The sequence below is a fragment of the Nyctereutes procyonoides genome, unplaced genomic scaffold (assembly GCF_905146905.1).
Source record: "Nyctereutes procyonoides isolate TBG_1078 unplaced genomic scaffold, NYPRO_anot_genome, whole genome shotgun sequence".
Taxonomy (NCBI): Eukaryota; Metazoa; Chordata; class Mammalia; order Carnivora; family Canidae; genus Nyctereutes; species Nyctereutes procyonoides.
The window spans coordinates 1,691,718-1,708,175 of NW_026575128.1; the positions used below are offsets into that span (position 1 = coordinate 1,691,718).

The 16,458-nt window shown below is 60.1% G+C and overlaps 1 protein-coding gene across 1 annotated transcript; it reads left to right on the forward strand.

Annotated features, from left to right (window-relative positions):
- The first annotated feature begins 11,007 nt into the window (after positions 1-11,007).
- Positions 11,008-16,458, forward strand: EDN2 (endothelin 2). The gene is made up of 5 exons (XM_055341842.1): positions 11,008-11,134; positions 11,467-11,623; positions 13,120-13,242; positions 14,207-14,305; positions 15,819-16,458. Exons 1-5 carry the CDS (start codon positions 11,071-11,073, stop codon positions 15,910-15,912), a joined length of 537 nt encoding a protein of 178 aa, XP_055197817.1. The 5' UTR covers positions 11,008-11,070; the 3' UTR covers positions 15,913-16,458.

Sequence of the window (16,458 nt, forward strand, 5' to 3'; positions counted from 1 at the left end):
AAATTCCAACCCCAGCCGGCACTGGTTGGGGTCCCACGGCGTGGACTTCCACGGCACAGATGTGAGCTGACTCCACTTTGACCCCAGAGGAAGGTCAGCTCCTGGCCGGACCTTCAAGGCCTGTGGACAGGCCTCCAAACTGCTGTCCCATCACCGGGTCCCTCCCACTGTTCGCTGCAGCTCCTTTAGGACAAGCCGGGCCTTTTCAGGCCCACCAGCCTGCACCCACGCGGCTTCCCCAACTACCTGGAATGCTTTATCCGCCTTCAGAGCCCCGTTCCCGTGTCTTCTGCTGGAAAGCTCTCCTGACGCTTCACCAGCTCTCCTGACCCTGCAGGCAGAGGCAGCACTCACTCCTCCGGGGTCCTTGGGCACCGTGTCTATCCTTCCTTTTCGAGCAGCCCTGAGCTGGGCACAGGGCACTCTGGTCCTTAGGCCCAGAGCCTTTATCCCAGGGCCTCCACGCTCCTAGGTCCCCCTCCCAGGCAGGTACGGGGTCTCCCCAGATCTCATTTGGGCCAGAGACCCAAAGACCCAGCCCGGGGCTGACACAGAACAGGCTCAGCAAGCTTGCTGCAGGGCAGCGGAAGGCACGGCCCTGGGCCCTGGGGACCCTTCTCTTCTGGCCCGGGCTGCGTGACCCTGGGCAGCCCATGCAGGCCTGTCCCACCGGCCTCCTAGGCCCGCTGGGAAGATCGTTTGAAGGAAAGTGGAGAGAGTGCTTGGAGCATGGGCACAGCTCCCCGCACGGCTGTCATCATCACCGGGTCATTATGACGGACCTGCCTTGCGCCCCGGGCCTGGGTGCCGAGCCTGGGCGGCGGGCAGCCGATGAACTCAGCGGCAGCCCCGGCCCCGGGCTGACTCAGGCGGAGAAGGCACCGGGAGCAGCGGTCAGCCCGAGCCAGCCGGGCTCCGGCCCCCCCTCCCCACCGGACTCGCCCAAACCCGAGGCCATTCCGGGGCCTCTTATCTGGGGAGATAAAGGCCCCCTGCCCCTGAATGATAGATCTATTCAGCTGGCTTCCGTGTGACCTTGGCACCCCTCACCCTCTCTGGACCAGCCTTGGGGAGCGCCTGGGGTGGGGGGACAGGCAGTGACTTCACAAACCTCCCCGGCATGCCTTCCATGGGGGCATGGTTGGGGGCAGAGGGACTCCCTCACCGCTTCTGGGCCCCTGGGGAGAAGGTCCTGCTCTCTTGCTCCTCAGTATCCGCCCTGAGGGGCTATTAGGAGATTCCAGCAACCCTGTGACATCATCCTTCTGAGAGCCTGCGGCTATTATTTTTATGTGACACTTAGGGAAACTGAGGCGCAGAGCTCAGAAGGCCTTCACCCCAAGCCACACAGCCAACCGCCGGGACACTGGTGTGGGCGTCAACCAGCACAGTCAGAGCCCATTTGCTCGAGCCCCCCATTTTCTATGGGTTCATGGCTGGTGGCAGCAGCCTCCCTCTCTCCACCCCTAGGACACCAGCTGCGTGCCAGGGCTTGGACCAGAATCAGCTTCTGAGGTCCTCACCTGAATCCGTGGGACAGAGGAGGTGGTTAAAGCTCAGAGACCCGGGATGGCTTGGCCCAGGTCATGCAGCAGAAGACGTAGAGGGAGAAGCTGTCCCCCAACCCCCTGCCTGTTGTGTGCCCTCCACCAGCTACCTCCCCAATCTGTTGGGGTTTCAGGGCTCTGCCAGCACCAGGCCTCAGGGAGCCTGCAGAGACCCTCTGGCCTCACAGACACCCCCTGGCAATGGGTGGCCAGAGAGGGTGTGTGCCCAGCCTGCCAGGGTGGGCCCACCAGGCCTGCCTGGGCCCGAGGCTCCTTGCCAGGCTCACATGAAAGCGTGAGGTCATTGGCCATCCCAGCTCCCTGTCCCATCTCGCTGCCGTGACTCAGCCCTGCCATACCCAGACCTCTTCCTCCAGGGGACCCCAGCAATGGCCTGGCCTGGCCTGGGCTGCCCCCGCTCCCTGCCCGCCCACTCGGGGCCTCCCACCCTGAGTCACCGCTCACCTCAACCACCCAGCACGCGGCTTACTGCATAAACAGCCTCCTCCTCCCCCCTCCAAGCTCCCAGAGTTCCCACTGCTGACACCCAAACAGCCAGGCTGACCGATGGGGGACTCTTCCCACTGCCCTCAGGCTCAGACCCCAAGGCTCACCCCCAGGACCAGCTTTTGGGGACTGATAGGAAAATCTGGAATTGAGCATCGGAGCTCAGACCAAGGGTCAGGCTGACCTGGGTTCAGATCTCGGCTCCTTCTGTGCTAGAATGGGTGACCTTGGACCAGATACCTCAGGTTCCCTATCTGGAAAAGGAGGGTGCTGATAATCAGCTGCAATCCCATGAGGATTCTGTATGGCATCGCATATACCAGTGTAGCCCTTCAGGGTGCGGGCCTGAGGCAGGCACGCCTCAATTTAAATGGCTGTGTGACCTCGTGCGAACCACTTCCTCACAGCTCTGAGCCTCAGTCTCTTCATCTGTAAAATGGGAGTAATGAAGAGAATATCCCCTGCTGTGGTGATAACTGTGCCAACACGCGCAAAAGGTCTGTGCGTGGTCTGACCCCTGGAACCAGATGTGGGTAAATGCCTACAGGGGCAAACGGTGGCGATGATTTTAATTAAAGTGCCAGCCACTTAATAAGCCCAGGCTGGTTTCAGGGTGAATGATGGGGAGATGGAGAGTACACGGTCCCCGATGTTACTCCAGGGAAGGGCTCCCCGGACGCTGAAGCTCCAGAGTACCCTTTGCAGGCTGGGCACCATAATTCCCAAGGAGGGTTCCAGAAAGCTCTCTGAAGAAGTCTACACGCTCTACAGCCCCCGGGTACTCAGGGAGCACCTCATTCAGCCAGAAGAAGGGGATTGCCTGCAGCCACCCAGCCACCCAGCCACCCAGCCACCCGAGCCTGCCACTCCTACGTGCCCCCCTCCCCAGACACCTCCCTGGACCCAGGACACCCTCACCTGCCAGGGTCAGAGACAGCCCCTGGGGGAGTCACGGAGCTCATCTGCCCACTGGAAGCTCTCGGGAGCCCTGCTGGAAACCCAGTTTCCCAAACTCCTTTGGCAATGGAGTCCCACCGGCTACCTGCATCTTTCCTTGGAACATCCTATAGGAAACGCTGGGCTAGGCCGCATCAACCCAAGAGGCCTTTGTCTTTGTCTTGTCCCATGATGCTCAAAAGGCAGCTCCCCAAGCTAGGGTTCCCACATGGGGACCCAGAGAGCCTGGGCTGAGGCCAGTGGAGGAAGAGTGGGCCCAGGAGAGACATCCCTGACTCCCCCACTTCGGATTCAACAAGTCCTTACTGAGTATCTGGTCTGGACAAGGGGACAGAGGCCGGGGAGGTCGCGTGGGCAGAGAAGAGCAGAGGGAAGAGAAATGTCACCAGCCCCGGGGTCCGCAGACCTGGGCTTGAACCCCTGACCGTAGCAGGGCAAGCTACCCACGCTCCCGGAGTGTGAGGTCTCATCTGAAGATCGAAGCACTGGCACCGCTCAGAGGGTTATGTTGTGAAGATTGTGTGAGAGCTAGAGCTTGACTCTGCTCTGGGATTAGGTGTGATCCACAGCAACCACCGGTGGGGCCCTTTCTCACCTAACCCTTCCCACAGCCACCATGCTGTGATGATGCCCATTTATAGAGGAGGAGACGGGCTCCGAGAAAGAGGGAAGGGGGGCACAGGTAATGAGAGGTGGGCCTCTGATGCAAACCCGGCTCGGCCTGACCCCAGAGGCAGAGCCCTGAGCGCAGCCTCGGAGACAAGAGGTAAGGCCTCGCCAGAGACTACGGAGCCTAGCAAAGCTGTAAATGAGAACCACACGGGCATTCAGCGATGGTTAGCTCTCCTATGTTGGATGGAATTCAGAAGGCTTCCTGGAGGAGGTGACATTCGCGGTGAGCTTTAAGGGTGGCCAGCATAAGTCAGGTAAGAATGGAAAGAGGCCAGAGGCCCAGCCTGCACAGAGGGCCAGGAGGCATGAAAGTCTGTGGTGTATCCAGGGAATGACAAGCCCTGTGGTCTGGTGGGCTAAAGCTTTGGGCACCCAGGTCAGCGTTGACGGGATGGAGATAGTTCAGGGTCAGACCCCAAGCAGGCCGGATGCCAGGGTGGGCATGTGGGCTTGGCGAGTGGCTGCACCCTGACACCAGGCTGGGTCCCGGCTGCAGGCTTCCAGCAGCAGCCTGTTTTCATAAGGCAGCATTGGCCCAGGTGTGCAAACACTCCTTGTCTGGCGTGGCGTTGTATGGTGTGCCAAAGCAGAGGTGAGTGAGTGGAGCGAGCCAGGTGGCCAAGTGCTCTTGGAGGGACTATGTGACCTGGAGTAACAGAGGGGCAACTCATGGGGGAGCTCGCCCATGGCATGCAGATCATGCAATGTCTAGTACCCAGCACGCGCGCGCGCGCGCGCACACACACACACACACACACACACCGCTCCTCCTTAGGAGCAGGTCTATACTGAGAAGCCCACATGCACCTAACAGGCCAGGGGGACAAAAGGGAGGATGGAGGCTGGCTCAGAGCCCTCCTGTGCCCGGCAACGGGCTAGACCTGCCATTGGCTCTGCCACAAAGCCTCCCAGTAGCTGTGGGGTAGGATTTTCCTTTTTGGATGCCTTTGACGGATGCGGCCTCTGACACTCCAGAAGGTGAAACTGTGGTGTGCCCTGGGTCACATGGCCAGTGAGCAAGAGAACCAGCTGCAAACCACGGAGCCCCTGCCCTACACTACCCATATCCTGGCACAGCGCTGAGCACTTGTCCATAGGGGTCTGGGGGCGGAGTGGGGGGCGGAGAGGAAGGGGGTTCAAGCCTGAGTCACAGGGCTTTGAAGTTGACAGCTCGATCTGCCAAGCCACAGAGGTTCCAGGGGTGGGCTGGCTCCTGACTCACCCCCACACCCGGAGCCAGCCCCAGGCAGAGGCTTCAGCTCCTGACCGCCCTCTTTCCTGCCAGAGCCCAGCTATGCCTCTCCTGGGTCATTCATGGCTCAGGATTCCCAGGAGCTGGGCAGGGAAGCCAAGGCCTTCAGGCAAGGAAGTATCCCGGGCACACCTCTGCTCAGGAATTTCAGCCTGGAATCACAGGGGGAACCCAAGCTTTGCCTGCCTGCTGGGCACCAAGCTACCCTGATGATATAGGCACCAGGCACTTATTTTTAGCTGACGCTTAATTCTAGAACCACGTACTGTATTTCTGGTGGCCCGACCTCCTGGTGGCTCACCCCTTCCCTGAGGGGAAAGGCGTCCTCCTGGTGGGGCACTGGGTGCGCCTTGGAAAACCTGGGTTCTAGGCAACAGAGTGGGTGTGACTCTGAAAAACCACCAGCTGCATGTCCTGGCTGGTGGTAGCAGTGGGATGGGGGAGAAGGTGGGGGCTCTAGCCCCTCCAAGTACAAGAGCATAGGTCTCAGGAAAGAGTCCAGGCATTCTGGGTTTCCTCATCCAGGCCTGGCAGGGTGACCTCTGGCGGGCTGCTCCTCTACCCGGACCTTGGCTTCCTCATCTAGGTATAGGCCAAGAGCCCTTCCGTCTTTGGATGCTTGTCTGATTTTTTTTTCCTACATATTATCTCAAGTCTTCATCATTGGAAGATTTTGAAGATGGTACCGGGCAGGGAAAGGGGCCTAGATCTCCCTCATCAGGAAGATGTGTGTGCAAAGCCAGGCTTTGTCTGGTGGGGCAAGGCCATCTTGTTGCATTTCACTGTAGTGTCGGGCATCATAAACCAACAGTGCCCTGGCCTGTGGTAAGCCCTGGGGTTGGTGATTTCAGGGAAGACCACGTCTCGGTGAGCTCATGGGCTCAGTGAGGAGACACACCACTCCCCAGGAAATAACCAGATAGTTTCAGGACAGGTATGTGCTATTCCAAGCTTCTCAAGGTTTGACCCTTCTAATCTCTCTAACCACATCTCTTACACAAGAGGTGGATGAATGGGAGACTGGTTGTGTAGACGTATGGATAGAAGGAAGGTGAAAGGTTAGATGATGGATGGGTGAGTGGATGGATGGATGAGTGGATGGATGGGTGAAAGGAGCATTGGATATACATGTTATAGGTTGTTGAGCCAAAGCTCCAACCTTGCCTTTTATTCAGTGTGTGACCCTGAGTAAGTTATTCACTTATCTATAAAATGAGAATCTTATCTGGAAAGACCTCATCTGTAAAGTGAGAATTACGAGCCGAGCTTGCCTCCTGGGTCTATTGTGGGTATCCTGTGAAATAAGAATGGACCGTCCGTGTCTACCTAACAGCTGTGACGAGGCCTCGGACACCGACCTTGTACACATGGGCTGGGTGCTGTGTTTTTACTATGGGGTGAGCCCCCCCCCACAGTGGACACAGGTGGGAGGCTCCTTCGGCTCTCAGGGACCCCACTCTCCCAGCCTGCGTAGGGTTCCCTGCCTCATCAGGGAGGACAACCCCTGGAGGAGAGTTGCTGAGGGAGAGCCCCCTGTGGGCTGCAGAGCCAGGAAAGTGCACCGAGGGCACACAGAGTTCAGGGTTAGGGCTTGGAAGTCACACAGCCCCACTCTGTAATCTTGGCTCTGCCACTTGCCAGCCGTCAGACATTGGGCCAGTAGTGAGGCTTTTATACGATTTCCTCAAATAGGGACTAATTACAGTCCCACCTCTTAGGTATATCGTGTCCGTTAACGGAGCTGAGGCCTGTGAATCGGTTAGCACGATGCTAAGAATACATTACATATTCAGTACGTGTGTGTTTGCCCCACACCTGAAAGGCTGCGGGGGTCGGGGGGGCTGGGCCCTTAGCACTTGGGAGGTAACTCAAAAGCTTTGCATCCAGAGATTTCCATCCTGGATGCTGCTGAGTCCTGAGTTGGTTTCCTTATTTTGGCAAGTCCAGCAGGACTTACACAGCCTCTCGACAAGGGTGCCTTGACTGAACAAAATATACTTTCGGCTGAAATTCCAGCAGTTCCGTGGGCCTCGCTGACCCTGGCCTGATTAATAACAAGCAGGGCACATGAATTATTCCTTTAAAAGCACAGTTTATATGGGAGATATAAATCTCTCCAAATGGGCTGAGGCAGAGGGAGGAGGAGAACTGGCAATGGGTTGTCCTCCCAGGGAAGCCATGGACACCGGGGGAGCTGGTCCTGCAGCGCTGAGCCTGCCCTTGCGGAGACCCAGCGTGGGGACGATGGTGTGGGTGGTGGCAGGCCCTGCTGGCTCAGGGTGAGCTGTGGCTGATGGCAGGAGGCCCAGACCACCCACCAGAAAGAGGCCATGAGGCTGAGTGGCCCCAGGCCTGGACGGGGGCAGCCCCGACCTGCAGCCTTGGGGACAGATGATGATGGGAATGTCTGAACCTCCTCAGTCCCTAAATCCCCAGCCCGGACTGGCTCCAGGGCCAAACCCTCCCCAACCCCTCATGCCCTGCAGACTCCAGACATCACCCCCTGGCCAGCCCCATCTTCCCAGCTGCTCGCTCCGCTAAGCCGCCTGCACGGTATGTGCTTGCACCCAAGACGCTGTGTCCCTTCCACTGGGGCTGCAAACAGAACTTTCTGAAACCTAGCGGGGCCAGGGTGGCGGCAACAGGGAAGCAACCGGTTTTCCAGAAGTGAGGTTGCAGAAGGTCCCAGGCTGAGAGCAAGAGGTTGCAGGGCTGCCCGGGGAGCTCTAAACTCTGGTCAGGTTGGTTCGGAATGCCATAGGCCGTCAGAGCCGAGAGCACCCCGCTCCGTCAGTGCGAAAGCTCACGAGCTTTTCGGGGAAGCCGGGGAAGGGGCAGGACTTGTCCAAGGCCACACAGTGTGCACAGCCGAGCTGGGCCGGAGCTGGTTGGTCCTGCAACCAGACCAGGCCGCTGCTCCCGCCCCTGGCTGCCGGGTTGGACATTTAATCATCCCTGCTGTGCGCTCTCAGTCCCACACTGCGGCTTCGGCTGCTGGACGGCCTAAGATATTTACTCTTGGTGCAGAGGGTGGAGAGGGAGCAGGGAAGACGGCCCAGCCCCGTGCCAGTGCCCTGGCCTTCCTGCCACCGGGTCTTTCCTGGTGGCCCTTCCCACACAGACCCAGGGGCTCACCTTGGACCCCTGGCCGCTTCCTGGGTGTACTGGAAAGAGTGGGGCTGGATCAATAGCCAAGAGGACATGTCTGGCCCCATCACCGTCTTGAGCAAGTTGCTCCTCCTCTTGGACCTTGGTTATCCCATCCGGCAAATGGGAGCAGAGGCTGGAGGGCAGCCTCTGGAGGGCAGTTTCTGGTGCCATGTCCCACCCAGAATATGCCTCAACCTCACTCTTCGGCCAACCTGCCCTCCCCACAAACCTCTCCTTGGGTCGGGCCGGGGCCAACCGTGAGTGGAGCACATCATGTGTGCCAAACAACTCCCTCCACATCCCGACAGTGGGGGGCTATTTCGATGAATCCCTGCAGCCTTTAGCAGCCCAGGCTGGTAACAGGGCCAGGTCGGGTTGGGGCAGCTGGCGGGGGCCTTCGATGGGAGCCAGAACAGTAGGGTCGGGGCCATGTCGCCAGGCCAGCCAGGAGGGGCAGCCGGTCAGGGCCCGGCTGGGGAGCTGTGGGGCCGGGGCTGGCTTTTTTTTTTTTTTAAATCAGCTTAATTTTCTCTACCTGGAAACCAACTGTTGCCAGTGGGGTAGCCGTGTTCCGGGAAGGCTCTCACCCCCTAGGACCTGGGCTCGCTCAGGTTCCGGGCCCAGGCCTCTCCATTTCACAGGAGCCCTGTTTGTGGCGCGCGGGGAAGGAGGGACACTGGAGCCGGGCACGGCTCCCCACACTGACCCTGCGGGGCCCGGGCAGCGGCCCCTGCCCTGTCGTCATCCTCTTTTCACACCAGAGAGGGATCCTGTCTCCTGGTCTGTTTAATTCTTCTATTATGTTTCCCAGACTCAGAGCCTCTGGTTCCCTATTGTCCTCAGCAGCACTTTGCATTTGTGTAAAGATTAGACGCAGTAGAACCTTCGCTCTCCTTCCAAATGGTCTTTCTCTTTTACTTTCTCAAATCCGAGTTCTTTCTCTGGCGCTGGGCTCTGCTTCCTTGTCCTCCCTCTCTCCCTACCTGTCTTTATCTGCCTCCCTGTTTGGGTTCCTCCCCACCCGGACCCCCTCCTGCTCCCGGCTGACCTGCTTGTTCTTCTCTCTTCTCTTCATGGTTCAGTAGTTTGAATTCTCTCTCCGCCCCTTCCCCCACCCTGACCCTGCTTCATTCCGTATTTATATTCTCTGCGAGGCTAATAGAAATGACTAGGGGTATTGCTCACCTCATTCCAGAAATACTCTTCTAAATTCTTAGAGAGGTGCCTCTCGGGGGAGGGCAGTGAGCACTACGTGGGGAGTCTGGGTTTTTTGGTTTTTGGGTTTTTTGTTTTGTTTTGTTTTTTTGCAGGAGGGACGGAGATCCGAGTCCCAGTGCCAGCTCGGGGGCATCTAACAGCTGTGTGACCTTGGCCAGGCCAGGCTCCTCTCTGAGCGTCCCAGGCAGTAGTGGTGCCAATCCCCGTACTGTGACAGCTGCCTTGCATCCCAGGACCACGACAGAGCGGCTGAAAATGCTCTGAGCACACAGTAGGTGCTCAGACGTGTTTGTTCCTGCTTCCACTGCAGCCCGACCCAGCCCCGGGGAAGGAAGAGAAGGCTGCCCTTCTGTCCCGGGATGGCACACACGCACACGCACATGCTCACATGCACACACACACACATGCACGCTCTAGTCACGCCCTAGGAAGGAGCAAGCTTGCCCGTCTCCGTGGTCATGTTTCCCCCTTGGGAAACGTCCGATGACAAAATCGCTGCTGAACACAGGAGCTGACAGTTGAACAGCCAGGTTCCTGGGGGACCTGATCTCCACAGTTCAGAGCCAGGCGTGTGTTCATGCAGTCCCTCCTCCCTCTGCGAGCGTGCACTCAGAGGGCGCCTACTGTGTGCGGGGCAGGCTCCAGGCCTGGCGCTCTCTGGAGTTCTGGGCCTCGAGATTGCAGGGGAGATAAGCCCGGCGTCATGAGTCAGGCAGGCTGGAGAGCCAGGCTCTGGGAGTTCCAAGAAATGAGAGGGCTTTCCAGGTGTACCCGGAGACAGGGTCCCCGAAGACGTCGTGGGAGGTGGACTCTGATCCAGGCCTGGGCAGGAACAGAGGGCGACTGCCGGTTGTGCAGGCTGCTTAGCTCAGCACCGGTGCAACCCCACACTGTGCCCAGAAAAGCCCGGCTTCTGAGCTGGCAGGAGGCAGGAGAAGAATGCCGGCCCCCGGGGTGCACCCCCCCCCAACATTGCCTCGCCTTTCCTGAAGACAGTGGCTGCAGGTGAGCCAAGCACCCTGTCACGTCCAAGGCGGGAGACCTTTCGAGCGGTGCTTTGTGTGGTTCCCACGAAGGCCATAGGTTCTGGAAGGGACCAGAGCTCCTGTCCCAACGCCCTGGGGATGGGGGCAACTCCAGGCCCGTCCGAGGTCAGGGGTGAGCTGTGTCCTTCACGGAGGGAGGCAGGCCCAGAGACGGCTCTGATTTGCCCAAGCCACACAGCCTTGAGCACCCCCATTCCCCTCCCACACAGCAGAGAAGGGGCGTCCTCAGCCTGGGTGGCAGTGGGCAGGCGGGATGACCAGGTGTCCCCCCAAGGAAAGGAAGGGTTTTGCTCATGGATCCCCCTCTTCCCACTCTTAGCCCCGGGCACGCCCCGTGGAGCAGCCGTGCACACGGAGAGTGGGGAAGGGGGACGGGGCGCCCTGGGGATGACTGGAGGAAGGCCAGCAGAGCTGGGAGGGGCCCCCGGGGCCGCAGGGGAGCTCCGGTACTCCAGGAGGTGCTCCAGGCACAGAGGGCGGAGCGGGGCCTCCCCTCCCGCCTCCACCCTCCCCTGTCCCCGCCACGGGGAGGCTGGGGCGGGCGGCACCCCGGGAGGAGGCGGCGTCCTGGCGGGCAGGGCCGGCGGGCAGGGGCGGGGCCGCGGCTGGGGTTATAAGAAGCGGCCAGGGCACTGAGGCAGTGAGCTGTGGGCTCGGCTTGGCAGCAGGACGCCGGCAAACAGGCCCGCTCCGTCCTCGGCCCAGCCCTGGCCCCGCCGCTATGGTCGCCCTGCCCTCTGCCTGGTGCTCCGTGGCGCTGGCCCTGCTCCTGGCTCTGCACGAAGGTGAGCTGCCCTAGCCTCACCTGCTACAGCGGCTCCCCACCCCCAGGTCTGCTTGGGGGGGTCTCCCTCCCCAGGGCTCGGTCCTCGCAGGTCCGCCGGGGGGCTGCTGGGGGGGCGCCCGCAGCGGGGGCGGCTGCGAGGAGCTCTGCAGGTCCGGAGGCCCTTCCCCGCGCGGCTGCTGGGGCTTCCCCAGGCTGGCCCGGAGCTCGGGGGCCGGAACGATGCCAACTTCCTCGATTATGCAAGAGGAGGAGCCCCGCGGGTCCCCCTCTGCCTGCGGTGCCAGGCACCCCGACCCACCTCTCCGCCTCTGTCCCCCTTTGCGCACGCAGGCAAGGGCCAGGTGGCCGCTGCCCCGGAGCATCCAGCACCCTCAGCCCGGGCCCGAGGCTCCCACCTGCGGCCTCGGCGTTGCTCCTGCAGCTCCTGGCTCGACAAGGAGTGCGTCTACTTCTGCCACCTGGACATCATCTGGGTGAACACTCCGGGGTGAGCTCCCGCGGGGACCCAGGCGGGCTGCTAGAGGCGGGGCAGGGGGTGGGGAACCTGTAGCTAGCACAGCTCTCCCTGGCCCTCCAGTCGGGATCGCTGAGCTGATATGAAGAGCGGCTGGGTGTTGTCCCTACTCCCACGTGGGGGCTGCCTCGGTAACCCCGGGCCGGCTCCTGAGAACTCTCACGACAGCCTGGTGTCGGCCCCATTTTCCAGATCAGGGTACTGAGGCCGGGAGAGGCTGGGGGCGTCCCCCAGGATCGCACAGGAAGGAGTAAGCGAGCAGTAGGTGGAGGCTTCATCCCAGGCCCCTGGATGCCAGAGCTCACACCCACTCTCCATGCTGCCTCTGCATGATCTTCCAAGAATAATACGATTAATGACAGCACCCATGTCTTGACTGTGCCAGGCTCTACGCCAAGCCCTGCTTGCAGGTTATCGGCTCACGCATCCCCCATCCTCCCCACGAGCCAGGCACCGCTGTCGTCCCCAGTGACAAGATGAGAAGCCTGCCCCGTGTCACCTGGCAGGGTGAGGGTGGGAGCCCAGTGCCGTCGGTTCTGTCTGCACCCGCACTGCCTCCGGGCCACTGCATACTTCAAGTTGAAGTTTCTCTGTGTTTGTGTGTGTTTTTTTTTTCCTCCCTTCCCCAAATTGCAAAAGGCAAGAGAAGCCCTGCACGTAAGCGTGTGTGGAGCTAATCCGCATCCAAACACTCGCTCAGGGCGGGAACCCTGCCAGTCCCTGCGTGCTGGGTCTACCTGGAGTCATTACAACTTCAACCACATTGTCTAAAATTAGCTCTGGCACCCGAAGGTGCTGGTCTAACCGGCCACAGGCCCCTGCCCGGCCCCCAGCCTGCCTTGGCCAGATTTTGAGTCTGAAATCAATCCCACCTGATCTCACACACGCGCGCGCGCACACACACACAGGCACTTGCACACACCATTTTTTAAGTCAAAGCTCCAAGACACATTTATCACCCCTCCAGGCAAGGGGTGACCAGGTGAGGGCAGCTTAGCCGGGAGCCTGTATGTTTACTTCTGTGAGATGGCATTTCCTCCCCTCCTCCAGGGGGACCAGCCTGGCTCTGTCCATCAGCTCAAGTTCCTGTCTGGGAGGGAGGGGAGGAGCTGGGAGGACTCCCCACTTCCTGACTTAGGGAGGGAGCACGGGTCCGCCCCCTCCTTCTCCACTCTGGGAGTCTGACAGAGCGGGGGCCGGGGGTGTGGGAGCAAGCAGAGGCCCAGAAGGGGGAGGGCCCTTGTGCAGGACCACCTGGCACCCAGGGAGGAGCCTGTGCTGGGGCTTCTGGAGGTCAGGGGCTAGTAACCCTTTGCTTCCACCCTGGCGGCATGGGTGGCCATTCCAGCGTGCGCCGTGGACAGTGTCTGCTTGCCAGTGGTCGTAGTTTATCTAATCCTCTCTCCCTCTCCCTCTCCCCTCCTCTCCCTCCACCCTACACCACTACCTTGCTGGCTGCCTGCCCACAGACAGACAGCTCCTTACGGCCTGGGAAACCCGCCAAGACGCCGGCGCCGCTCCCTGCCAAAGCGCTGCGAATGCTCCAGTGGCGGGGACCCCGCCTGTGCCACCTTCTGCCATCGACGGCCCTGGTAAGTGGGCACCCAGCCTGCAGGGGCCGGGGAAGCAGGGTGTCTGGAAGACCAGCGGAGGAGCAGAGTGGCTAACGGTGGGGGCGGGCAAGTCTCCTGGGGGCCCACAGGCTGCCTGGGGCCCACGGGCAGTGACCGTTTCTGTGGGGAACCAGTCACCCCGAGTGCCTCCCACTTTCCAGCTCTGGGGGCTTCTGAGAACATGCCACCCTCACTCCTGGGAAGGAGGGAGTCTCCCCAGGTGACAGCTGAAGTAGCCAAGGCCCAGAGAGGGGATAGGACTTGTCCTGTGGGGCCGCCCAGCAGGTCAGAGGGAGAGCTGGGCCTTCAGCCTGGGTCTGACCAAGCGCACTGGGCTGTGGCTTCTGACCATGACACGCAGGGCTTCGGAGCTTTCTGGTGGAGAAGTAACATCTGGGGTTAGGAGGCTGTGGCACTATCCCAAGGTTGTCACAGAGCTGTTGGGGGTGGGAGGGTGTGTGTGTGGGGGGGAGTTCGGCCAAATATCTTAACTCTCTGGGTCTCAGTTTCCCATCTGTAAAAGGAGCAGGTGGGAGACTTTGTTCCTTCGCTTGGCCACTCGGAGCATTCGGGGAAAGCAGAAACTGGCCTGCCAGTCCCAAACCTGCCATTCCCGTGGTGATGGTTTATGCGAAACTCCTCCTCTGAGACTCAGGCGGTGGCTTTACCCCTGCCTCAGTTTCCCCTGCAAAGGGCCATGCTCAGCTGCAGGTGGCTGGATTCTGGGAAGGCCGGGCACCCAGCTGCGTCTTACTGAGGCTAAGAACGCATTCCCGGCAGCTCAGTTTTCCTCAGCTCCCACCCCGCCTGGGAAAGGAAGGATGCCAGGTGCACAGGGGTGGAAATGGATCTGCTTGGGGCAGGAGGGGGCACTGGGCCCACAGCCAGGTGTTCTCAGCGCCCTGGGCAGCCCCTCACTTGGGTCCTAATACTGTTCATTCAGGGCCGAAGCTGTGGTTGTCCCAGGCAGCAGGTCCCCCGCAGACGTGTTCCAGGCTGGCAAGACGTGGAAATCCGCAGGAGAGCTCCTCCGGCAGCTGCGGTAAGCGGTGCTTGCACTGACTGAGCACCTGCTGTATGCCTTGCACATTGCCCTCAGTCTCTATACGAGGCCGGACTGGGTCCTTACTGGGCAGCCACAGGGACTGAGGCTCAGAGAGGTAAAGGCACTTGCCCGAGATCACAGCTGTCGGTGGCAGGCATCCGGCTGGCTCCAGAGATTGGGATTGTGACTGTGGAAGGCCGTCGGTTGTGAGCATCTCCTACGTGCTAGGTCCAGAGGGGTCAGCTGTCTATCCTGTCCCCTCCTCCCTGGCCCAGATAGGATCCCCTTCCCGGCAGCCTCAGCATGACTCAGCTCGAGGCTTGGCATACAGGACATGCCCATGAACGTTTGTCCAACCAAACTGGCTTGAGATTAGAGAGCCCACATCATGGTTGTGCAGCCAAGTGGCTAAAGGGGCAGCTTCTAAGCCAGGGCTGTCCTGTGTGAACCCCAGATCTGCCACAAACAAGCCTTTGTGACCTCGGACTTGTCACTTAACTTCTCTGTGCTTCGGGGTCCAATTTGAACCAGGCCCATCAGCGCAGTCCATCTCTGGGAGGGTCGTGAGGTTGGATGAGCTGATGCATGTGGAGCGCCTCAAGCACGGCCTGGCACCCTGTGGGAAGTCTGGAGGTGTTAACCATTCAGACCTCCCTCCCCGAGGCTCCTCAGAGCTGACCTCCTGAGAGGTTTCCTGTCTGTTGGCTACAAACCAGCTGCAGCCCCCAGGGACTCCCCTGTCTGGGGAGAGACTGAAACACAGGAGACAGGGCAGGATGGTGGGGCTAGGGAAGACCCAGTATATACTTAGGAACTATCTGAGGATGAGAAAAAGTCAAGATTAAGACTTTTAAGTATATGGCACCTCATGATGGGCGAAGAGCTTGCTCTGCTGACTTGTCCTCATCGTCACGCCAGCTAGGCCTGCGTTTATTTTGCAGACTAAGAAAGGGGCTCAGAGAGATTCCCACACTTGCCTCGGGTCCCATGGCTAGGAACAGAAGCCAGCCTCCTAGCTCCAGGCTAGAGCACTTGGAGCCAGGACGAGGCCACTTGGGTGATGCTGGAGTCCCCGCCAGGGTCTCATCCCAGTTCAGAGAGCAACTGGGACCCCATATTCGTCTGGGCTGAGCCACCTGGAGCTGGACTGTGAAGAATGGGAATTTTAGTCAATGGAATTTGGGTGAGGGGAGGTAAAGAGCCTAGAAGGAACGGCAGGAGCAAAGGTGTGGAGGTGGGAAGGCAGGTCACGGGAGACACTCTGGTCATTCCGGCAGCATTCGATGTCAAGCATCAGCTTCTCCAAAGTCCCTGTGGGCAGAGAAGCTTCTGGGCCTGGTGAGGCCCATCCATGCAGTGCAGACTGTGTTTGTGGGATCAGCTGCAGCTGCCCCCTGGGCCCAGGGTGGCTATGGTCAAGGAGGCCAGGTCCTATAGCTCGGCCTCTCCTAGGGAGCTCTTGGGCAGCCTGCCTCTCCCGGGATGCTGAATTGACCCTTCTGGATTCCAGGAACATTTCTGCCGCCAAGATCCGCTTTCCTAGGCGACCCCAGGAGGCAGGGAGGCAGCTGAGGCCCACACACCCAAGGTGGAGGAAGAGATAGCGCCGGTTGCCAGGGACCGCTGGCAAGGAACCTGTGTGGAGCCGCGAGCAGAGGAGCAGCCCCGGGCCAGGAACCCTGCCCGCCGGGGTGGCACAAGCTCTGGCCTCCCTGCAGGGCGACCTCATGCTGCCCAGGAAAACCTTCAGCCCCCAGGCTGCAGAATGGGCTCCCCGGCCGGCCCCAGCCCCACCGCCCCGCTGGAAGGAACCGCATGAGGAGTGTGCTCACCTGGAGGCCACATCCGGAGAGGTTTCCTGTCTGTTGGCTACAAACCAGGATCGACGAGCAGTGGTGGACACGCAGACCGAAGCCGGCCCTGGGGCCCGGACGGCCCTGGGGTCCCGGGTGGCCCCCGTCTGTCCCCTCCCCAGAGTCCTCCTACCCTCCTGCCCTGGGGACACTCCGGGTGAGAAGGGCCTGCTCTGTCTGTATATAACTTATTTGCTCTAAGAACTTTGAGAATCCCAGTTATTTATTTTAATGTATTTTTTTTAGACTCAGTTATTTACCTGCAAACTTGTGTTTGTAATAAACAGTGAAATGGTG

Bases quoted from the DNA above. Each gene is read 5' to 3' on its own strand.
- EDN2 (XM_055341842.1), top strand. From the start codon at position 11,071: ATGGTCGCCCTGCCCTCTGCCTGGTGCTCCGTGGCGCTGGCCCTGCTC. The intron at 11,135-11,466 runs GTGAGCTGCCCT...TTGCGCACGCAG, and splicing joins GCTCCTGGCTCTGCACGAAG to GCAAGGGCCAGGTGGCCGCT. The intron at 13,243-14,206 runs GTAAGTGGGCAC...CTGTTCATTCAG, and splicing joins TTCTGCCATCGACGGCCCTG to GGCCGAAGCTGTGGTTGTCC.